A 24,360-nucleotide genomic window follows, 5' to 3' on the forward strand; every position below is an offset into this window, starting at 1 on the left:
ACACCATTCACTTCAAAGCGGTTTCCTTTGTTGTGTTAATCAGATAGACAGCTCATAAAGAAAATGCAAATCAGTTTTAGACTAAACATATAGTTTACCAAATTTGTCTACATCTCTTCTAATCTAAGAAGGCATTCTTGACATTCTAAATAGAATAACAGCATTTCCGTTAAAGGCTGGGTAACTTAACTATATACTCCCAAGGCAATATTTCCATGAGCCACGCTTGAGACCAATTTCTAACTCTGAATAAGCAAAATAGAGAAAAATATAGAACTACGGCAATTTCAAAAGTATCCTTACAAAGTTCCCAAAATTTTCCTTACCTCTGTGCACCTAGAATATGAACAGTACAAAAAAGAAAAAAGGAAAGAGAGTAAGAGAGAAAACATGCTAAGCAGAAATTGGATAAAGCCCATGATTTTCAAAAGGTAATTTAGGTCAACCTTGGACATCTCAAACTCTACACATTGTGACAGATCCTGAAGCCCGTGCACCAGCATATCTTTGACCAAAATGTCAGTGATGGCCCTTTTTACGAGCCGGGAAAAAGCCATCAATTGATTTGTCCTCCCCATCATACCCAGCCTGTTTCTATAGCATATAAAACTAAGCTAAAAATGAACTTCAACAAAACCAAGTTTACTGGTGTAAATTTCATACCTCTTTGGTTAGGCACTTCAGAATGTCCAAAATCTCTGAAAAATCAGGTCTTCGAGTGGGATCTTGCTGCCAGCATTTCTCAAGAAGTTCCACAAGCTTTGGATGAGCATGTTCGGGAATTCTTGGCCGTAGACCCTGATAATTATCATTCCAGTGAGGAATGATAGCTTAACAAGAGAAGGTTTCACTAGAAATTTACAATGACACGCATATTACCTGTTGCACAACGCCGATTGCTGCTTGTAAAGGTGTTAAGTGTGCATATGGTATCTGGCCCGTCGTACACGACATAAGTCAGAGTGATAAAGAAATACTAGGTGACATTGTGTAGCAGTAAAACTTACTTCTCCGCTCAGAAGTTCCCACAGCAGTATACCAAAGCTGAAAACATCGGCCTTGTGATCGTATGGTCTGTGTTCGATTACCTTTCAACAAAGAGAAACCATTTTAAGAGAAACCATTTTAAGGTTGAAGTAAACCTTTTTATTTTTTGATAAATAAGGTGGAAGTAAACTACCTTGCTAACAAATGGTTAAGCACAAAATAGGCTTCAACATTACTGAAATAAAATGGTGGAGTGGGATGATATAAAAGAATGGTAAAAAAAATAAAAAGCAAAGATGCCAAATACTAAACATGATACTCAGCAGAATCTTAAACCCTCAGCATGACAAATTGTAAAAGGAATTTGAAGAAAAGTGAACCAAAAACTCAGTAAAACATTATTGAAAGTGACAGCTTGGAGGGGACAATCAGACTTCATTAAGTCAATCAATCAATCAACCAACAACTCCAGCCCCCAACTAGTTGGGGTCAATTTTATTAATAATCTATATCCATTCTACCCCTATTTGGATCCATTTTATTCCAATATTCAACCACCAATGATTATAGTTTTAGAAACAGTTTTAGATGTTTCTAAAACTAGTGGTATTCAAAAACTCATACTTATGGCTATATTGATGTATAGATCTCTAACAATACTGAAAATATTCCAGATTAACAAGAGACCTAACGTAAGTCTAAGAAAACAATTAGAGACCTAAATTGACCTCTCATATCTGGATCCTCAGCTTTCATTCTGATTCTGGTATGTTATTAGCTAATCTCGATAGATTTTAGCTCTTTTCAGACAATTGATATACCTTGTCCCATTTAACAATTTTAATCATCATAGTATTCAGAGGCTTATGTAGGACGTGACCAGACCATCTCATATGACCTCCTCTAACTTTATCCTCTCATTTTTAAACTGTCTTGGGGAACAACAAAATGTTAGCATGAAATAAAAGGAATTTTTGGTAGAGCAATCACGCATGATGTGAACAAGAAAATTACAATATCAGAACCATGACTTCAAACAGAATTCAGCATATTGTAATTAGTGCTGGGAAAAATATGAAATTTACATCTTGCACACCTCAGGAGCCATCCATCTATATGTTCCAGTTTCTGCAGTCATCACCCCAGTTTGAGCTTGCACTCTAGCGACCCCAAAATCACCTACCTTAACAACCTATACAGGAGAGAAATGCATCTTCAAATCAAGGAGAATACACAGTTAAAAAACAAAGAGGGGGGCCCTTTGAGTGGAAGAGGATCGTTGCCAGACAACTCGGATCGGACCAGTACCAAGTTGAAAGAGCATTGGGATGATTTAAGGAAAATGTATTGCTTTATTTCCTTGGAATACAGGGACGAGTAATATAGACATTATCAAGAATATTAGTACAATATGGTAATTTTTAGAGTGCAACATTTGCACCTTTTTGTAATCTTGATGTAATTTGAGTTATCTATTGATCAAGCTCGCATTCTGTTGATAGTACTCATTGAAATTTAAATAGGATTAAGTAGCAAGTGAAATGCATGTGATTTGACATTTAGATCTCGTTAACTTATTCTTTGTCCTTAATAATTCGTTTTGTAGTCTATTAACAACTCTTGTTTCACCAACAACAATAACTATGCCTCAATCCCAACCAAATTAGACTAAAGTTCTGAATTAACTCATCATCTTCATCAGTAACGCATTCAAGGATCTGAATCCCATTTTGAGGTAACTATGCACTTCAAAAACTTCATATATTCCCAATTTTGCTTCAATACTCTTGGATAGCCTAATTATACAAGAAATGTTTTCTCCATATTCTCTAATGCTATTGAAATTCTAACCTTGACAAGCCTGTCTTTCCTTTTTTAAAAGTTTCTAACAATGGGATAGAGTAATCTGAATAACTTAGTAAGCAATGAAATGATATCCCAAACTTCAAAAAGTAGACACATTAAGACTACATGACCAGCTTTTCTCATATTGTATAGATACATCCCTGACTTACTCCATGTTCATCCATTAGAAGATTGGCAGTCTTCAGATCCCGATGAATTATGTTATTCTGGTGCAGATAATTCATTCCCTTAGAAACATCAGCTGCAACCTTGAGGAGAGTAGGAAGCTTAAAGGCACCTTTTTGCTTGTGCAAGAAGTCGTAAATACTTCCTCTTGACATGTACTCTGATCAAGAGTAATCGAAATGCAGCTTTTAATTAATATGATGGAGACAGACAGATACCATAGGTACTCAAAATAATTTGTGATAGAATGTGGTTTAGTAGCTAAGAGATATGTTTCAAAATTTCGGCAAATTCAACAGATGCACCCCACCACCAGCTAGTAACATAATGAAAATATAGATCTATTGATGAACAATTAACAAAAATCAACACAGGCCCAGCATTCCTTTTTTTTTTTTTTTTTTTTTTTGGGAACAGGTAACTAGACCCAGCATTTCTCTAATACAACATATCATCATACTTCAAGCTTAATATATTGAAATCTCAGAACTATACCAGTCACGATGCATAGGTTTGGAGCTCGAGTGCATGCCCCTATAAATTGAACAACATTTTTGTGCCGAATTTTCCTACAACAGGAATTAACAAAAAATCTCAACAAAGAAATAATAACTTAGATACTGGAAAATTAAATCCACAAGTACACTTCCAACATTTTTGGGATTTGCCATTATTCCTCAAGCCAAAGTGCAGTTTAATCATGTCCATGACGAATTGACTGCATATGCAAAGAAGGTTGGCATTTGGTGACTTAATCTAGAAAGATTATTTATCAATTACAAGAGAATCTTTTGTCTTAGCGGACGATTTTCAGATGAGATCAAGTTATGGAAAACAACAGAATTTCATGGAAAGCTTAATCCTTCCTTGAGTATGATGTTTGTTACTGTGAAAAGCCAAATGCCAATTACAGAAAAGATTTATGACAAGGAGGACTTGGCATTAGGAATCTGAAGAACCGGAGCAAAACTTTGAAATCAAAGTGGTTATAGAAATACTCCCAAGAACAAACTCTCTGGGGAAGTGTTATCAAGAACAAATATGGGGAGCAGGACAAGTGGGTTACCAAGGAGGTCAATACCCCATATGGAGTGAGTCTATGGAGGTCCATCAGAGTTTTATGGCCTTTCATAAAGAACCATTCTACCATCGGACGGCAAAATGGCAACAACAAGACCATCTTTTGGCAAGATAAGTGGATAGGAAATAGGAGTTTGCAGGAGTCCTTTCCTGATTTGTATGTTCTTGCTCAACACCAAAATAGGACAGTGGCAGTCTCCTCAAGGGGGGCTGTTGTTTAGAAGAATGATGAATAATTGGGAGATTCCTATACTAGCTGAACTCTAGAAGCTCCTGGGATCTTTCAAAGGAATGCAAGGAGGAGTAGATTGCTTGTGGTGGACTGGTAAGTGGTAATAGCAAGGGTCTCTACATGGTGAAGGCAGGTTATAAGATTATGAATGTGCTAGTTTCTCAGTTCTTTGAATGGCCTTGGAAACATATATGGAGGGCCAAGATACCTTACAAGGTCGCTTGTTTCACATGGTTGTTAGCCAATGAAGCTGTGTTGATGCATGAAAATGTGATAAAGAGAGGAACCTCTTTATGCTCAAGGTGTTTCTTATGTGGGGATGATACCGAGAGTGTAGGAGCCCGTTTGGATTGGCTTATAAGCTGCCTATAAGCTGTTTTCAGCTTTTTTGAGTGTTTGGCTGGCCAGCTTAAAGCCATTTTGTGCTTAAAATAAGCCCAAAAATTAATTGGGTTTGTTTGGCTTAACTTATCTAAAGCAGCTTATAAGCTGAAAGCAGCTTATAAGCTGAAAACAGCTTATAAGCCAAAAAAAATAAGTTGTACTACACCAACTTATATTTTTTTTTGGCTTATAAACTGGAAACAGCTTATAAGCTGCTTTTTTAAAGCCCATCCAAACAGGCTCTAGGTCATCAATTCCTACACTGCAAAGTCACAGATCAGCTATGGAAGATTTTATCAATTGCAGAGGCATCTTGGACAATGCCTAGAAAGATTGCTGATCCTCTTTTTAGCTGGGAGGAAGCTGGAATTGGGGCAAGGGACAGAAATAATTGGAGCATCATTCCGACCTCTATATAGTGGACATATGGAAAGAAAGAAATGCCAGATGTTTGAGAATAGATGTAACACAATAAAGAAGATTAAACTAACTGTATTCTGCTTCTTCTTTTTTTAAAATTTTGGTGCGCGAAGTCTTACTCTGTAGATACAGAGACAATCCTAGAAGTTTTTGATTCCTGTTCGGATTGTAATCTCTTCAGTTTCTTTTTCTTTTCTACGTATCTATCTCTTGTAAATTGGGGTTTTCAGTACTACCTAAGTACTGGTTTATGATACAAACTTTATCACCTGTTAAAGAAAAAGAAAATAGTAATGACATACCTAGTTTACATGTTCATGCATGTAAAAATATCACCAATTCAAGCACTAAAGTGAAAATAGTTACTCCCTACTTCCCAAATTGAATGTCCTATTTCACTTTTCAGAGTCATTTAGTTGAATATACTATTTTGTTGTACTTTTTACGAAGAAAGTTTTAAATCAAAATCATATTCTCCGAAGAAATATTGTATCACCTTTTAATTCTACTCCAGGTATTAGTTAGTTGACACTTGATAAACAGGATATCAATTTGGGACCAAGAAGTGAAAATTATAAGAACATTCTCTAATAGTAGAGAATATTGTTTTCATATAGAGTAAGCCACTATCCCAAGAAGCATTAAAACAATCTGGTCTCGATTAATCTGTAAATCATGGACAGTGTCACATTTCACATGAATGAACATAAGTGAGGTTGTAAATCCTAAATGGTTGCTCATTGAATGAACCTGAACATATGACTGACACACCTCATAATGAAGACCTCTTGTGAGAACTCTTTTAATATATCCATATTCAACTGCTCTGGCTTCAGAACTTTTATAGCTACTTCCTGGCTACAATATGTGCCTTTATACCTGAAAGAGACTCTGTAAATCCTCTGACTACAACTCATAGAAATCAGAAAAAGATGATTGGATCATACAGATCTCCAGATGATCCAGAAGCAACTTTGTTTTCAAACTTTAACAAACGGACATCAATTTCCCAGTCATCAGTTCCATCAGTAGGTATTTTAACACAGTTAGAAACTGATCCAGATACTGTTTGACCTTGCTCGTTCATAGCAGCCAACGAATGTTGTGGTTGCTCCTGAAAAACATCACTGGAAGATCACAAGTTTGCCACCAACAGAATGTCCAATATAAAACCCCAGTCTGTAAGCATCCAATTACAGAGAAAACGTGTGCTGAGAAAAGTTATAGAAAATTTCATCACCTTTTGTTTTCTGACAAATTGGTAGTTCATCACCTTTTAGTTATAGGATATTCTTATGATGTCATGTTACAAGAAAAAGGAGACAAACAGGGAGTGGAAGAAATATCAAAAACATCAGAGAGGACTATCGACCGAATACTGTAAGTGTATGTAGATACAGGCTACCAAACATGTATTTGCATTTGTAAAGATACATGTTTATGTCCTTTTATCATTCTCATAACAAAAACCACATGCATATTGCACATAATTACCTAAAGAGAGTCCTATAGACAACCTTTTTTTTTTCCGATAGAATATTATATAGACAACCTTAAATGGATAATTGAAAAAGCCAAGCTGGTCAGAGAAACCTAACATAGTTAAAATGCGTAACAATATTTTTCTTCCTCACATACTCATCTAAGATATTTTTTTTAGAAGTTTTGAAATGAAAAAGAGTTCCAGAAGGATAGATTAGTAAGTGGATAAGTAATCATATTATCCGCCATGTAGTTATCCGTCATCAGGTAGCCTTGTTTTAAGTTTTAACACAAGTATCCTACCAACCTATGATTTCATCAATCATCATCGTTCTACCATAGATGTAAGCCCAAGCTTTCAAGTAACAAATAAGTCAAGCTTTCCAAATTACGTCGAGGATTATATGTTCTTTCAGAGAATTGCAGCCAAGATTTATATTATATGTCACTTATAGTCCTATTTCCTCGCATTAATACATACATCAAGCGTAAGTTCAGTTTACGTTAATTGTTTTTATTTTTTATGTCATGATTTTGTTTACATTAATTCGTGGCTCCACCTGGGAGTGGAAAACTGAAATTGATTTGAGGACAGTTAGCAATAGGATTGCTCTGCTGGAGATCACACTATACCTCTGTCCTAAATCAACGTCAACCTTCCTAAGCAAGACTTCTCACTTTACTGAAGTAAGAATGACAGAAAGCATCAGAGAAGCGCAGGCGAGACTTTATTTTCAAGTCACACATTTCTTCTTCCTTTTAACTTCCAATGGTTTACCGACTACTTGTGATCTCATGAATTAAATAAACAAGTATGAACCTCTTCCCAGCGGACATTGTTAAGACCTTGGGTCTAACTCAACCCTAAAAGCTGTAGATTATGGCAGATGAGATGATGATTGCCAAGGCCATATAAGGAGACAATAGCATATTTCCTCCACCAATGTGGAACACTTAACAGACATGCCAAATTCAAATTAATGCAATTATGACCAGTCCATTCATGACAACAGAGATTGAGAATCAACTATTTTCAGGAGTTCTCTATAGGATGCACTAGACTACTAAAAGTAAGATACAACATGGACGACTAAAAGTAAGATATGGCACCAACACCTTGATATTGGAAGAGAAAAGACATTGACATGAAGCACATAAAATAAATAGAAGATAATTCCAAGTGCCATTCATTCCCATATCAAGCAGTGACAAGAATATCTACCTTGCTCCTCATTATTCCCTTTTGCAGCTCACCCTTCAGCAACCCTGTTTCCTAGAATTTAATATTAAAAAAAGAATAAGTATGAAGTATATAGCACCGCTAAAATAAAAGGCAGACACATACTTTATAAATCTTGTGATTGTAGGAAGAGAACAAAGATGTGGTTATTTGAGGGGTTTCTTTGCAGCGATAGGAGGGAAATGCACAATGAGGGTTTCAGGTCTATTACTCGCGGAGGACACTTTTGCTTTTTGTATCTTAGTCCTTAGACAAATTCTTATGTGGTTCCACCAAGCAGTGCCAAACATCATTCCAATAGATGAGGTAAACTATATTGAGAATTTAGCACAGTGCTTAATTCCAGGGTTGGAGCTCTTCCAACTACTTATCTCAGCTTACCGTTGGGCGCTTCCCACAAGGATCAGGCAACAGGAAACCCGGTGATCAAGAGAGTCGAGAAGAGGCTACCAAGATAGCAAAAGAGGCATATGTCGAGGGGGTAGGAAGTATTACTAATTAAAAGCACTCTATCGAGCATCCCTACATTACTAATTAAAAGCACTCTATCGAGCATCCCTACATACGTTGTCATTGTTTCGGCACTGGCCAGTGTCACAAAGCTAAATTGGAAAGGCTCCAATCAACTTCTTATGGGATTCAGCAAATGGGGTTAGGAAGTTCCACCTAACTAGTTGGGATGACGTTACTTCTCCCCGCAAAAAATGAGGTGATCTTGGGACCCATAGAAAAAAGAGGTGATCTTGCCCTATTAGGGAAATAGTTGGGGAGATTCAAGATTGGAAAGAACATGAATTATTTGAGAGGTGATAGAGGAAAAGTATGGAGTTGCAAGGGGTGGAGGCCTAAAAATATTCCACTCCTCTAGGGTTCAGAATATGAAGTATTACTATGTGAGGACGGGAAAACTTCATCAGCAACATAACCTTCAAGGTAGAGGATGGAAGCAGAATCAGCTTTTGGAATGACAAGTGGTGCGGAAAAAGAACTTTGAGACACATACCCAGACATTTATAATATATCAAGCCCAAAGGAATGACAACATAATAGATTTGAATGGTACAAGAAGGGGGAGTATATTGGGATGTAAGGGTCAGGAGGAGCTTTTGACATTGGGAAGTTGCCGAGGCCTGATTGAAATGCTTTACAGGAAAAGTATATCTACAGGACTCATGAAGGCAAGGGGTGGAGACAGATGGACCCTTTTCAGTAAAATCATATTATCAATGCTCTTGGAGATGGAGGAATCAGGTTTTCTTCATACTTAATGGTCTGGATTCCAGGGGCACCAAGAAAGGTGTGTTCTTTTGCTCGGCTGGCAGGTTGGCAGCGATAGGAGCAATATTGACAGCAAAGAATTTGAGAAAGAGGCAGATCACATATGTCAGATAGTGTTTGGTGAAGATGTGGACCACCTCTCTCTACATTGTTAGGTGGTTATTTGCTTGTGGTGTTAGATATAGAGATGGTTCAGGCTGCAATGCTGGCCACAGTGAAGGAAGCACTCTCCAGTTGGAAATTTAGGAGGAGGCAGAAACACCAGATAGTTCAGAATGTGACCTCACTAGCACTCATGTCGATCCTGTAAAAGGAAAGAAATACGAGAGTACTCAAGGGGATAGAGAATGATTATGTCCATTTGAGGAATAGACTCTCTTTTCTAGTTTAATTTTGGTGCACCCATGAGATCTGTTTGTATAAAAAGATCGAGCATCTTTAATGCAGATTCATATTATGTCGCAGATTATCTACTTTGTTGTATAATGCTTGTACAAGGGAATCCTCCCATTATTAATTTATTAATAAAATCATTTACCTTATCCAAAAAACAAGAAGGATACAATATACTCCCACATTTGAATGTAGGTTGCATCTCAAAAACGGAGCAGCATCTTATTTACTTGAGTGTTCAACAATTAAGTGAAACCATATTGAATGAAATTTTATGAGTCTAAAATGAGAAAGATAACAGCAGAAACTCATGGAAAAGAATTGCAAGCTAATCCTAATTAACAAACAAATCAACACTGAACCAACCAACAATCCAGGAGGAAATGGTCCAAAATGTAAATGTCTTTGTCAGAAGAAAAAGGAAAAAATCAATATCTTACTTTCAGACTTGCAAATACAAAGTAATCCTCTTCCAAATTATTTGTGTGTAAAACAACAACTATGCCAGTCAAATAAGTATAAACCGAAGAATGGAACATAGACCTTTCAAATGGATAGCAAGAATTGCTTCTCCATAGAAAGAAACATAAACACTGTACCTCATACTGCCATCCGTCAACCACAAAGACATCCAAGGAGAAACCATCAACCGTCGAGAAAACATGAGCTTCCTCAATGTTCAGACCAATCTCAGAAACTATAGAAGTCAACTGGAAAACCAGGATGAACATTAATTTTTAAGAGGAAAGAAGATGAGATAAAAAAATAACATGCTAACATTTCCCAAAACTGAAACATATATGGAAGCTTCTAGATTAACCAATTATAACTTACAAGAAACCACCTTAATGTGGTCTAATTAATCAATGAAATAACCACAAAACTGCCTGAGATAGAAGAGCAAATAAGATAACACAATTACACAAGGGTGTTGGTCCATATAAATCATCTCAATATTTCTAATAGATGTCTTTCTATTTTAAGAGGGATACAGCCTTAGGAAGGTTAAGAAGTTATGAAAGCACAACTTGTATTCCAGTTGGGTTAAACATAGGTTTGGAGTAGTGCAAGGACGTACGTACCGAAACCTTCTAGTTGGTGAGACATCTTTATCCTGGTGCCGGTGGCGGACCCACATTCAAGCAAGGTGGTTCATATGATACCCCTTGCACAAACTTTTTACTTATTATACATGTCTATTACCAGCAAAAAATAATAAAATGCATGATCAGTACAATGGTTGAATCCCCTTAACTTGAAACAGAAGCTTGATATGATAAAACTTATTTTTATAGAAATTGAATCCCCTTAACGGAATCCTCGGCTCCGCCACTGCCTGGTGCCTTAAGTTTAAAGATAATTTTTGTTCGGCAAAGACAGTCCTTTTTTGTGATACTATGATTTTTGTATACAGGCCCTCCAAAAAGAAAGAAATTGAGAACGTCATACTAATAGGCTGTGATATTATGCAGTAACTGATTTCAAGATTACTACGATGAGAATTAACTTCTGTTACAGATTTTATCAGTATACATATGTCAAGATTGTAATACCAGATTAAATTATGTCAGTATATGCGCAAACAGTAGATTTCAGAGGCCTAGTTCATTCTCAGAAAATTTATGCTAACACCTAACACTAAATATTCAAGGACGGTTTTATGAAAACTCACAGTTACAATGTATACGTGCAAGTACCATGTAAGGAGCAACGAAGATTGCCACAAGTGAGAGCTACCTGAGTGAGCAACTTTGGCTTGTCAATTGTTGAAAAAGTAATCTCATGCATGGGCCTACATAAATTCAATGGTACATGAATACTGCTTGAATACAGCTAGGAAAATTTGTAAAAAAGATCAAAATTGTAGAAGAGATGTTATTAATGGTTATCTCACAAATGAATATTTCACTTGCGGTAGGATCAGGAGTCATGAAGAACAAGCAATTTACTTGCTTTCCCACTCATATATAGTCATAAATCTAACTGATATTTCTAACCCCAGGAGCCCCATGCTTCTCTTCTATCTCTTCAATAAGCTAACAACAAGAGGTGGTTCCTTCTCACTGCAACCCCATCTATCAGTTAACATCACCACCAGAAATTTGTTACTGTGACCATCTTCCATCCTTCTTCCCTCTCTATCTTTTCTCACCACGATCATGACGACATAAGCAAAAATCTGCCTCATCCCTCAACCATCATGTCTACCAGCAACAATTGTTGCCAAAGAACACTACCACTACTAAGCAATCAATTCTTAGATTTAGTACTTTTTTTTTTTTTATAAGGATTACATTTAGTACTTTTTTATAGCCGTTTCTTACATTAGTACTTAGATTGTCAGTGGTAGAGCGGTCGGTTGTTAACCGATTGGTTGTACATTAAAATCCTACTTGGGGAGATTTGATTGACTCTGAATTCTTTAATTCAAAATAAAGGGGCTCGCTTTGCCCGTTAAGAGTAGGTAGCCCGTTTCCTGTCTTTGTTTCTAGTGCATTCTATCTCATCGTATCACATTCTGTTCTGCGAGATATATAAGTGTCACTTTCTCTGTAATGCAAAGCTGAGAAGTCAATCTACTTGAAATTATACTTTTCGGGGTCATTTGATTTGCAAACAAGTTATACCGAAATTATAATGTGGGGATTATACTACGGAGATTAAATAATAACGGAATTATTTAGCGGGTATAGAGCCTGTTTGGATGGGCTTAAAAAAAAAAAAAAATTGGGCTAGCCCAACTTTTTTTTTTTTGGCTTATAAGCTGCTTTTTTTAAGCTAAGCGAAACGGGCCAACTTATTTTTTGGGCTTATTTTAAGCACAAAATGGCTTATAAGCTGGCCAGCCAAACACTCAAAAAAGCTGAAAACAGCTTATAAGCTAAGCCAAACGGGCTCATACTTTTTTTGCTTTTTTATAGATGTTTGGTTCATTGAATTAAAAATGGGATTATACTCCAATGGGATATCGGAGTATAATATAAAACATGAACTTTTTTTCCATAATAGATAAACTTGGATAAACTTTTATTTCCACTTTTAACCTTGGTCTTTTTAAAGGACTTTGGGAAGAAGAGCTTTAGAGGAGTGCACTTTTGGCATTTGGTTGTTTTATCCCAGGATTGTTATCCCACATTGAATGTGGTATACGAAGTACCAAAATTGTGGTATAACTAACCCCGTGATTTCTTATACCGGAAACGAAAATTCAACCAAACCCAGAATTATTTAATCCCACAGTTTATCCCGGGATTACTATCCCTTATCCCATGAACAAACTACCCCTTTAGGGATTGATAGAGTAGCAAAGAGGCAAGACCTATGCTGAGGGTGAATGACTTGAAGATCAAATAAATGCAGACGCTGCTGTTATATGTCAGACACAGATTCTTACATGCTCTCTTCTGAACCTATTACTTTAATATCTTAAAACAATTTGATATGCAGGAGAAAAAAGTAATTGGAGAAAAAAGTAATTGGATATCGTGATAATTAGGGTTGAATTTTAGAAATTAGGATCATGATTCTTTTACATTTTAATTGACAATGCTTAATAAGTATTCAGGTAGACCTGAAAGTCATGTACAATTTGCCTTTGTAAAATAGGTAAACCCGACCAGTCAAGCTCAAGCTCAGATTCCTTAGAAGGGCTCCACTTCTTCTGTAGTTTGAGAAAGGCAGTGGGACGCAAATAAAAGAATCGGGCTGGTTCTCCAGAAAACCTTTTTAAAATGAAATGGTTCTCCACGAAACCTTAAATCTTATAATCAATCAAGAATCATCCTAAAATACAATAGCGATAATCATTATATTTACTGATTCAAATGTTACTACTCATTTGTAGACAATTCATTAGATTGATTTTTGTCCAAAATGTGATTGCACAAGATTTATTTTTTGTTGTTAGGTAAGATTGCATGAGAAAAATATAACTTTTCTTATTTTCTATTTTCTTGTTTTACACAAGAAAAGTATGTGATAAATTATTCTTCATGGAAATATCTATAATGTTTGAAAATAAATTCTTTTGTTTAAGGTTTCTTAAAGCACACTCGTCATATAATCCAAGTGGAGCATACTCCTAATGTACATTTTGTAAGCGCAAAAAGTATTCTCATTCCTCTTCCAGAAAGGGCTAACTGTGCATGTATATATGAGATACTGACAGTCGTGAAAGCGCGTCATAAATCAAATAGCTAACCTGAAATTATGACGCACCAATAAGAATATAAAAGGTGAAGATGTTGAAAGGTTACGGAAAACATTACCTGGTTGTCCGTGAAGTTGAATTGACATCACTTTCTCCATCATGTACATGAGCATTATTATCATGAATTTCAAAGGGCTGTAGATTTGTTGATGAACCAAATGTTGGAGGAGGATGGACGCTGGGAGGTGGAGGCAGAGAAGAAGCACGATGGCAGAAAAAATAAATTCAAACTCAAGGATGAAAGGACAAACAAAATCACAAGTCTGAAACTAACAGAAAAAGATCAAAACATATATAAAAAAGACGAACCTTAACGCTTAACAAAGAACACACCTTGGGTATTCTTCTTTAACTGAAGAATTTACATCATCCGAGTTGGTTGAGATTCCATTGTACGTGGGATGCACCTGCATTATGACATCTTTAGGTGAGATGTCACACATGATAAGAATCTGCCAATTATACTCGACTTAAACTAGGCATCTCATTCTAAAATGGCAATTATTCTTGTGATTGGACTTTGATAGGGATAGTTCTTTAATTTAATCAATAATTCATTTTTCTTTTGGTTCCCTGCCTCATCTCATGGACAGTATATCCAGAGACTTTTCCTTTATCTCATCTATGGTATTGTAGAGCAATCATAGATCTGGGCAGAAGTGCCATTCCCAACCTTTGGCGCAGTACACCCTATTCACAGAGTCTTATTGTAATTATTTTTTAATAAGGTTAGCATTTTTTTTAACACATGGGGAAGTCCCCGTATACAAGCCGTATACCAAAAGAAACAGTCTTATCGTAATAAGTCGCACAACTTTAATTTAAATCTGCGACAAGAAGGTGCCACCAAAACTCAAAGGCAAGTTCTACAAAGTGGTGGTTAGGCCGACTATGTTGTATGGGGCGGAGTTTGACGGCTACAAGAAGTCTCACGTTCAGAAGATGAAAGTGGCGGAAATGAGAATGCTGCGATGGATGTGTGGGAACACTAGGAGCGATAGGATCAGGAATGAAGTTATCCGAGACAAGGTAGGAGTAGTCTCGGTGGAGGACAAGATGCGGGAAGCGAGCCTGAGATGGTTTGGGCATGTGATGCGGAGAGACATAAATGCCACAGTGCGAAGGTGCGAGAGGCTGGCTATGTACGGTTTCAGAAGAGGTAGAGGTAGGCCGAAGAAGTATTGGGGAGAGGTGATTAGACAGGACATAGCGCATCTCCGAACCGAGGACATGACCGTAGACAGGAGGGTATGGAAGACTCAGATCAGGGTAGAAGGCTAATAGGTAGTCGCGTTTATCCTTTCTTGCGATTAGTTGCATTAATCTTTAGTTTCTTGCCCCTTGATTTCTGCGAGTATCTGTTTGCACGTAATGGTTTATCATGACTTATTCACTTTCGTTGTTTTCATTTTCATAATTTCTTTGAATTGTTTACCCGTATCTAACCTTTCCTATGCTTTTTCTTGGTAGGGTCTTCCGGAATGTTGACCTCCCTACCTAAGGTAGGGGTAAGGTCTGCATACAATCTACCCTCCCCACACCCCACATTGTGGGACTCACTGGGTATGTTGTTGTTGTTGTTGTTGTACTTTAATTTAAATCTAGTAAAGGGATGCTTTTTGCTTATTCTCTAGCCTCCTGTTCTTACCCAACATAAAGCCTCTTTCCATTGCAAGCCTCAAAACCACAAGCTCTAAATTCTAGCGTCAGTTCCTTGGGTGTTAAGAAGCATCTTAGAACCATATAAGACTTCCATATGAGGTGGCCCGAACATCAGTCTCACAATCCAAAAAAAAAAAAAAAAAAGAGACTCTCCATAAGACTGTCTAATTTTACTTTCCAGGTAACAGGACACATTGATAATGCAAATCGACGAACACTTGATCAAAAAAAAATGTAAATCAATAAACACCATCACATTGACTAACTTAACGATATCAGCCTAAAGAAACTTAGAGCAACCAAAAAATCTCTCTTGACCTCTAAGAAAGTTGTCAAACAGAAGTTCTAATCAAACTATGATGTTTCAACTTAAATTTTACAGACTTATACACCAGAACAAAGATACCAACCGTAGCTTTTTTCGAGTCAACTGTTCAAGAGTCTTTTATCAGGTTATTTGGATTCCCTGTTTGTACTTGTATAGTTACTTTAAATATAGTAGTATTATTGATTACATTGCAAAATTCATTGTTATGACAATGAAAAGACCCATTTTACAAAACAACCAATTTGGTGTGGTGGGATTGTTTTCTTAGTTTTCTTTTCCATTCTGCCTTTACAATTTACCCTTTACCTTACTTTTCTTTTCACACACCACCCATTAACCTATTCTGTCTTCATCATATTCTATGCATACTCCTCCTCCTCGCCACTATACATGTTTTTTTTTTTTTTTTTTTTAATGACATGGGAACCCGCAGCCACTACCCTTCGTGTGCGCACAGGGTAAACCCAGCTCCTGTGCAATAGCTCGCAAACCACACAGGAGAGATAACCCGCACTAGGCAAGCCCCGTGCGATGAGCTCGACCCAGAAGGCAAATCCCCTGCTGTCGTAGGCAGGGGTTTCGAACCTGAGACCTCCATTATGAAAGCCCCATGCTCAACCAACTGAGCCACCCTTGCGGGTTCTCATACATGTTCTCATTCTAACCACTTTCTAGTTTCTTGTTATCTTTTTTCGAAAACAAAATTGATTGTTTCATACTATCAAATTTTAAAAGTTTTAACAACCCTTTCTCATCAGCACTATTATTATTCTGATTTTATTATCTTGTATGTAATCATCTTTTTTCCTTTTTCCTGTTGGTATGAATTGTTGATAAATCCAATATTTACAGTAATTAAGGGTATTGTAGTAAACTTATCCTTATTGTACAGTACAATACAATCAAACCAAACAAGAAAAATGTTATTAAACCACAACAAACAACACAGTCTATCCAAACATTACTTCAACAACACAACGTAGTAAAATACAATAAAGTGTAAGACGATATACTATAAAATGATGGATTAGTAAGTCCCCCAATGCGGGTACCAAAAACCTGATGAGAAACCAAAAGAAAAAGTTGAAAAAAAAAAAGGGGTGTGTGTGTGTGAGAGGGGGGGGGGGGGGGTCCCCAAGGAAAGGAGAAAAAAACAATTATCTGTCGAGGCCATAGAGGTGAACCATGTTACTTTTCTTTCTTTTATATCAGAAAAAATTACTTATATTTGTCTATTTCACTCAAAAAATCACTCAAGTGGGAAAGTGGTTTATCCGTCCACTTTTTAATAGCATGGCACCTGTTTTTTTTAAGCCAAAAATTAAAAACATTAAACTAGACCATTTTAACCAAAAACTTCTATCCAACCGAAACCCCAATCGTAAAATCTTTTTATAGACTAAACAAAAGGTCCAAATTAAAATTACAAGTTTTTAATTGGTTTGTCATCGCTTCATAAATTCATATAGCTGCGCTTCATACTCGAATTTTGCTGCTAATAAGAAAAATTCACTAATTGAAGTTAGATGGCTCATTTTAACTTAGATGGTTTTTTCGTTCCTTTTAACCAAGATCAGTAAACTAGAAAAAATTATGCTAGACACCTCAACGTGACGTGATTGCTATCACAGTTAAGTGGGAAGTAATTCAATCACCTCCTTTTTTTCCAATTAATATAGATAGCAATCACCTCAAATTTACTTATTTTCCCTTTTTGCCCAATTAATAGAGATAGCAATCACCTCACATCGACTTATTGTCTACACTATATATAGCTCAAGAGGGGTTGCCAGGTTTTGTACAAGCAACAAATCATAATAGAGTCTATTCATACTCACCAATCTAAGACACTCTAAAGACATGGCTATGAAGAAGGCTTCATACAATCTTTTCACCTTGGTGTTTGTGATTGTTCTATCAATTGGTAAATCTCTGTCTATCCCCCCCCCCCCCCACCCAAAAACACACCCTCACATATATATAATACACACACACACCTTTCTTGGACCCTGCGTTAATACGAGATGCTTCGTGCACTGACCTGCCCTTTATTTTACACATAACACACTTTACTACAGAAATCCCATTTGGAAATTAATGTAAAGGGCAGTCACCACATTTTCTTCAAAGCCTCTTTAGTTATGTCATGATCCATGAAATTATTTTTTATGTGTGCATCTTTAGCCGATTGAGAGGATTTTGTGTGAATTAAAAGAATTATTTTCATGTTATTTACACTAATAACTCAAATTTTACTATGTTGATAGGTTTGCAAAGTGTAGATGCTTGGGGCCCACCACGTAAAGTCAATCAGGACTGTGTAGTTTAGTGTAGTGTCCCCATTGGTAAAGGCACTGGAATATGACTGGATGGACATTGCACATGTGAAGCTGTGGAAAAACATAAATCCATCAGCAATGCCAGAACTGAAGCTGTTAGAAAAATTTTACATGACTAGGATACAGATCTATGAACAAATTTTTTTTTTTTTTAACTTTGATCCGTGATTTGAATCAAATATGACAAGGAATTCGATTTTTGATATGTTAAGAGGGATGATTTATATTCTGCTCTAAGAAAAGAAAATCCTGAAAGCCGACAAGAAAATCTCTCTTGACCGAAAGTTGTCAAACAGAAGCTCTAATCAAACCATGATGTTTCAACTTAAATTATACAGATTTCTACACCAGAACAAAGATACCAAACGTAGCTTTTTTCGAATGAACTGTTCAAGAGTCTTTTATCAGGTTATTTGGATTACCTATTTGTACTTGTATTGTTACTTTAAATATAGTATTATTATTCATTAAATTGTAAAATTCATTGTTACATAACAATGAACAGACCCATTTTACTGAACAACCAATTTGATGTGGTGGGATTCTTCTCTTACTTTTCTCCATTCTGCCTTCACAATTTACCCTTTACCTTACGTTTCTTTTCTCACACCACCCATTAACATATTCTCTCTTCATCATATTCTAAGACCCTCATACTCCTCTTCCTCGCCACTATACATGTTCTCATTCTCACCACTTTCTAGTTTCTTGTTATCTTTTTTCGGAAAAAAAAATTAAAAAAATTGGTTGTTTCATATACTATCAAGTTTTAAGTTTTAACAACCCTGTCTCATCAGTACTACTATTCTTCCCACTTTATACAGATACTCCTTCAAGCCACTTTACCATTTTGTATGCAATCATCTTTTTTCCTTTTTCTTGTTAGTTTGAATTGTTGATAAATCCAATATTTACGGTAATTAAGGGTATTTTAGTAAACTTATCTGTTATTGCACAGTACAATACAGTCAAACGACTCAAACCAAACAAGAAAAATGTTATTAAACCACAACAAACAACACAGGCTATCCAAACATAACTTCAACAACACAATATAGTAAAATACAATACAGTGTAAGAGTAAGACGATATATTATGAAACGATGGAAAACAACAATCCAGACAGGTGTTAAAACTTTTAACTCATAGCTGAAATATGCGATAAGTACCAATAGAAGTGCCAAACCTAATATACCTTACCACATGAGATACAAAGATGTACAAATGCAGCTACTAAAATTCCATTATTTGGAGCAACCCATGGGATGATGCACCAGCAGACGTTTCAATTACAGCCACTATCATTTTTAAGAGGGCACATTGTTTCAACTTTCAAAGAGCACTGTTAGCAGTAACAATTGATTGGACACACAATCCATATCAAGCATAAAGGATTGGAGATCCGATTTCAGGAGTAAAATTATGTCTTAATAATAACGATCTATTTTTCCCATCATTGTCCATAGATGAAGCAGGAAACTGACTGACTGATGCATTCAGAATAAAAAACAATTAATTGATAGAATATCGTGGTCCATGAAAGTACAACTCTCCCAATTTCTATTTGAAAGACAGAGTACGAAGGATGAATTAAATTTCTAGCCTTTAGGTGCAATCAATAAGAACTTATCCTAATAACAGAACCAACTGAAATGGGTGAAATGTATAATCGTACAGAAAAATTCTTCATCTACTATGTTGGTAGGATACCACACAGGACCCGGTTGAAGGAAATAAGCACGGCTTATGAAAAGGCTAAAGAGCTCGTTGGCAGATTCCTCAGTCTTGGCAACTAATTTGAACCATATCATAGATCCTCTGCTGCTAAGCACCAAATGTATGGAACTAAGAACCCAACTAGGTAACTAAAGCAAACCTTTGCTGTTGTAATTTACGGGGATTAGTTGCTCACAGTTTGTGCACATCTTATGCACCAAAAACCATAAGGAAAAAGATAACAAGGGAAATATACCTGCACAAGGCGAACATCAAATGCAGGTCTATTCTCAGGATCCTCCGCTAGTTGCAGTAATCTCCTATGCACGAGCACATGTTCCGCTCTTTCCACATTCACATCCAATGCATATCTGCATGCAACCATAGTCATCTCCATACACCACTACAAGTAGACAGTCCCATTTGATCACAAAAACTAGATATTTAGAGGAAACAAAAACCACAATTCCTAAATCAACCTTATAATTAAAAATATACTCCCTCCGTTTCAATTTGTTTGTCTTGCTTTCCTTTTTAGTCCGCTTAAAAAAGAATATCTTTTTCCTTTTTTGGCGAATCTTTAATTCTAACTTTCCACATGGCATGTTTGAGACCACAAGATTAAAGGGCATTTTGGTACATTCTACATATTAGTTTAAGACCACAAGATTCAAAAATGTTTTTCACTTTCTTAAACTCCGTGCCCAAGTCAAAACTAGACAAAAGAGTTGAAACAGAGGGAGTAGTATACAAATTGATCAATCAATCAACAAGCTGATTTCCACAAACTAGGTCAATTATACTCCTCTATAATCATTATACTTTATTCCAACTCATTTTGTTCCAGTATTAAATAATTTGTCCTTTTAACACAAATTACTGTAAAACGAGAAGCTATCTAAATTCGACAAAAAGCACCAAACAAAAATATGCATGGAACCAAGGAATTAGAAAGAGATAATGGTCAAAAACAAACATGAAGTATCACTTTTTTGTGAGTTTCCTACCTGAACTATCAAGTGTTTGCGTTTCCTACCTAAACTATCACCAACTATTTATTAAAACACACCTCGAAATTAATGAGTCAGCTGCCATGTGGACGAAATTTAATATGAGCAAATTAAGTTTCTGCATTCAAATTAAGAAGCTCGCAAAAAAAGTGATACTCCTGGTGTGAGTCTTTTACCATTATCTCAATTAGGAAAGATAGGGTTTTAGAGAAGTTAACCGAGCGGGGAGGCGATTAAAGTGAAGCCAAAGCTGGTCTTCAAAGCCAGGTAGGTCAGCTTCTTCGAGATTCAAATCCTGTAATCTACTCAACACTTCATTAAACACTTGAACTTTCTGTCTCTGTAACCGGCTATGCTTCGGGGAAGCCGACGGCTCCATAGCTCGGCTTCCGCAACTCTCGTTATCATCTATCGCCATTAAATCAAACACCAAAACCAAAACCCCTTCTCTTCAGGCAACCAAATTAAAATTAGAACTCGCTAGAACAATGGAAGGATTTCACGTGTGTAGAAGAAAAAAACAATTTTTTGCGCGGAGTGCCCTTCTTTTGGGGTGGTCTTTAAATTTTCTTTTCATATTTTATGGTCTTTAAATTATCATATTCTTATGGTCTTTAATTTTTGTAGTCTTTAAATTATCCCTCATATTCTTGGTCTTTAATTTTTGCCCTTCGCGCACGTTTCCGAGTTCGAACCCTCGCTCAAGCAAAAATTAAAAAAAAAATCGCAAGATAAGGGTTGAATCGCGTGTATCTGGGACATACTTTTGTTAAGGAATTACAAATTTTATCGAACTGTGCATACTCATACCTTGGGCGGACTTGGCATAAGTATGTGCGGTCGCATAACTTTGATAATTTCTTCTGACAAATTATCTTGCGGGGGCATACTTTTAATGGACAAACTTTCTTCATCACAACACTTGCACACATAACACAAATTGGTTCTACACTCAAGCCCCGTTTGTATGATCCTATTAGCGAAATGGTCTTCCATGTAAGCACAATCACATTGTGAAATATATTTTGGTCGAGTGGCATGTTGAAACACCATAAATTTTCAATTGACTCTTTCAGGATTACCTAATAATTGCAAGAATTTAGTTCGAATCAAGCTTTTTCCGGTTGAGAAGAGTATGCACTTGCTCCAGGATTCTCCAAGAACCAATAATTTGTCTAACCATCCAATATAAACCGCCAAGCTAATCGTTAAATTGGTCAAATCCTACTCTTTGACATAGTAGGCATGGATCCACTTTATCCATAAACTTTTATGCCGAACCCTAAGATAACTTTGTGAAGGAATTATCAAAGTTATCTGCATCCGCATACTTACGCCAAGTCTCCCATAAGGCATAAGTATGCCGTCCGCATAACTTTGATAATTCCTTCACAAAGTTATGCCGATGAAACATACTTTTAATGGGCAAACTTTCTTCATCACAACACTTGCACATAACACAAATTGGTTCTACACTCAAGCCCATCAGATGATCCTATTAGCATCAATGATTTTCGTATGTAAGCACAATCACATTGTGAAATATATTTTGGTCGAGTGGCATGTTGAAACACCATAAATTTTCAGTTGACTCTTTCAGGATTACCTAATAATTGCAAGAATTTAGTTCGAATCAAGCTTTTTCCAGGTTGAGAAGAAGTATGCACTTGCTCCAGGATTCTCCAAGAACCAATAATTTGTCTAACCATCCAATATGTTCGCCAAGCACCTTGTTAAATTGGTCAAATCCTACTCTTTGACATAGTAGGCATGGATCCACTTTATCCATAAACTTTTATCTTTTAACCGGCAAGATAACTTTGTGAAGGAATTATCAAAGTTATCTTGGGATCCGCATACTTATGCCAAGTCGCTGTATTACATAAGTATGCCGGTCCGCATAACTTTGTAATTCCTTAACAAAAGTATCTGCATAGTCCGAGATAGCGAAATTTAAACTCGCCTTGCGAATTTTTTTTAAAATTTTGCTGCGCGCGGGTTCGAACTCGAAACCTTTGGGTGTTAGCCGAAGGGCAAATTTTAAAGATTTCAAATATGAGGGGCAAAATTTAAAGACCACCCCAAAAGAAGGGCAATTCTGCGAATTGCCCAGAAAAAAACGACTGTTGCTCCATGATTTTTAGATGTATTTTATTTGAAGGGGAAGTATAGAGCCTGTTTGGATGGGCTTAACAGCTTATAAGCCAAAAAAAAAAAAAAATCATTTTTTTGCGCGGAGTGCCCTTCGGTTGGGGTGGTCTTTAAATTTTGCCCCTCATATTTGAAATCTTTAAAATTGTCTTTCAACACCCATAGGTTCCGTGTTCGAATCCACGCGCAAATAAAATTTTAAAAAAAATTCGCAAGGCAAGTTAATAATAGAGTAGCCGACCCGCATACTTTTGTTAAGGAATTACCAAAGTTATAGTTTTACCCGCATACTTATACTCAGGGGCGATACTTGCAGATAGTGAGCATGGGTCCCGCATAACTTTGATAATTCTTCACAAAGTTATGTCGGTCCCAAGATAAAGTTCGCCCATTAAAAGTATGCCCCACCCAAGATAATCAGGAAGGAATTATCAAAGTTACGTCGGGACCCCAAGATACTTATGCCTTACGGGCGTATCTGGCACGCATGTCGGGGTCCGCATATAACTTTGATAATTCCTTCACAAAGTTATGCTCGGTCCCAAGATAAAAGTTTGCCCATTAAAAGTATGCCCCCACCCAAGATAATCCCCGTGAAGGAATTATCAAAGTTATGCCGGACCGCATACTTATGCCTTACGGGCGGACTTGGCGTAAGTATCAGCGGTCCCGCATAACTTTGATAATTCCTTCCACAGTTATGCGGTCCGGCATAAAAGTTTGCCCATTAAAAGTATGCCCCCATACCGCATAACTTCTTGTGAAGGAATTATCAAAGTTATGCGACCCGATACTTACGCCAAGTCCGCCCATAAGGCATGAAAGTATGCGGGTCCATAAAATGTGTAATTCCTTAACAAGTGTATCTTGTTGGCGGCATAGCGAAATTTAAAAAAACTCGCCTTGCGAATTTTTTTTAAAATTTTGACCCGCGGGGTTCGAACCTGGAACCTATGGGTGTTAGCCGAAGGGCAAAATTTAAACATTTCAAATATGAAGGGCAAAATTTAAAGACCACCCCAAAAGAAGGGCAATTCGCAATTGCCCAAAAAATATTTGCATATAAGTTGGGCTACCCAATTTTTTTTTTTTTATATAAGTTGCTTTAAATAAGCTAAATTAAATGGGTTCAATTGTATTTTTGAACTTATTTTAAGCACAAAATAACTTGTAAGCTAGTCAGTCAAATACCAAAAAAGCTAAAAATAGCTTATTTCAAAGAACTTATAAGTCAATCCAAACGGGCTCATAGACGAGAAAAAGGGGGAAAAGAGGGGAGGGAAGTTTTTGTTTATTTTTGGTGGAAGCGTATTAGAGTTACTTTACGCTTTTGTTAAAGGGAAAAGGGTCAAATATATCTCTCTACTTTAGTATAATAGTTAAATATGCCCTCCGTTAGTCAAAGTAGATAAATATA

General features: G+C 36.5%; 1 protein-coding gene across 5 annotated transcripts; it reads right to left on the reverse strand.

The window, feature by feature from the left end:
- Positions 1 to 163: 163 nt before the first annotated feature.
- LOC132034596 (serine/threonine-protein kinase STY17-like) lies at positions 164 to 21,315 on the reverse strand. Of its 5 annotated transcripts, none has more exons than XM_059424999.1 (16): positions 21,011 to 21,315; positions 20,039 to 20,153; positions 14,071 to 14,144; positions 13,796 to 13,915; positions 11,265 to 11,319; positions 10,127 to 10,237; positions 7,839 to 7,889; positions 6,121 to 6,248; positions 5,906 to 6,013; positions 3,514 to 3,587; positions 3,003 to 3,178; positions 2,084 to 2,179; positions 1,008 to 1,088; positions 880 to 933; positions 664 to 798; positions 164 to 594 (listed from the first exon to the last, which is right to left on the reverse strand). In XM_059424999.1, the coding sequence occupies exons 1-16, from the start codon at positions 21,208 to 21,210 to the stop codon at positions 520 to 522; spliced, it is 1,653 nt and encodes a 550-aa protein (XP_059280982.1). In that variant the 5' UTR covers positions 21,211 to 21,315; the 3' UTR covers positions 164 to 519. The 5 variants fall into 5 exon arrangements, with proteins under 5 accessions (XP_059280982.1, XP_059280980.1, XP_059280974.1 ...); XM_059424997.1 differs by having other exon boundaries at positions 164 to 588; positions 6,082 to 6,248; XM_059424991.1 differs by having other exon boundaries at positions 6,082 to 6,248.
- Positions 21,316 to 24,360: the final 3,045 nt, after the last annotated feature.

The sequence above is a fragment of the Lycium ferocissimum genome, chromosome 2 (genome assembly GCF_029784015.1).
Source record: "Lycium ferocissimum isolate CSIRO_LF1 chromosome 2, AGI_CSIRO_Lferr_CH_V1, whole genome shotgun sequence".
In the NCBI taxonomy this organism is placed as follows: Eukaryota; Viridiplantae; Streptophyta; class Magnoliopsida; order Solanales; family Solanaceae; genus Lycium; species Lycium ferocissimum.

What these genes read in the sequence shown, in the direction of transcription:
- LOC132034596 (XM_059424991.1), bottom strand. Translation starts at nt 21,210, where the DNA reads ATGGCGATAGATGATAACGAGAGTTGCGGAAGCCGAGCTATGGAGCCG. An exon ending in TTTAATCGCCTCCCCGCTCG is followed by an intron (nt 20,154 to 21,010) that starts GTTAACTTCTCT and finishes GGTTGCATGCAG; the next exon opens with ATATGCATTGGATGTGAATG. An exon ending in ATAGATGGATGGCTCCTGAG is followed by an intron (nt 1,089 to 2,083) that starts GTGTGCAAGATG and finishes CTTTGTTGAAAG; the next exon opens with GTAATCGAACACAGACCATA.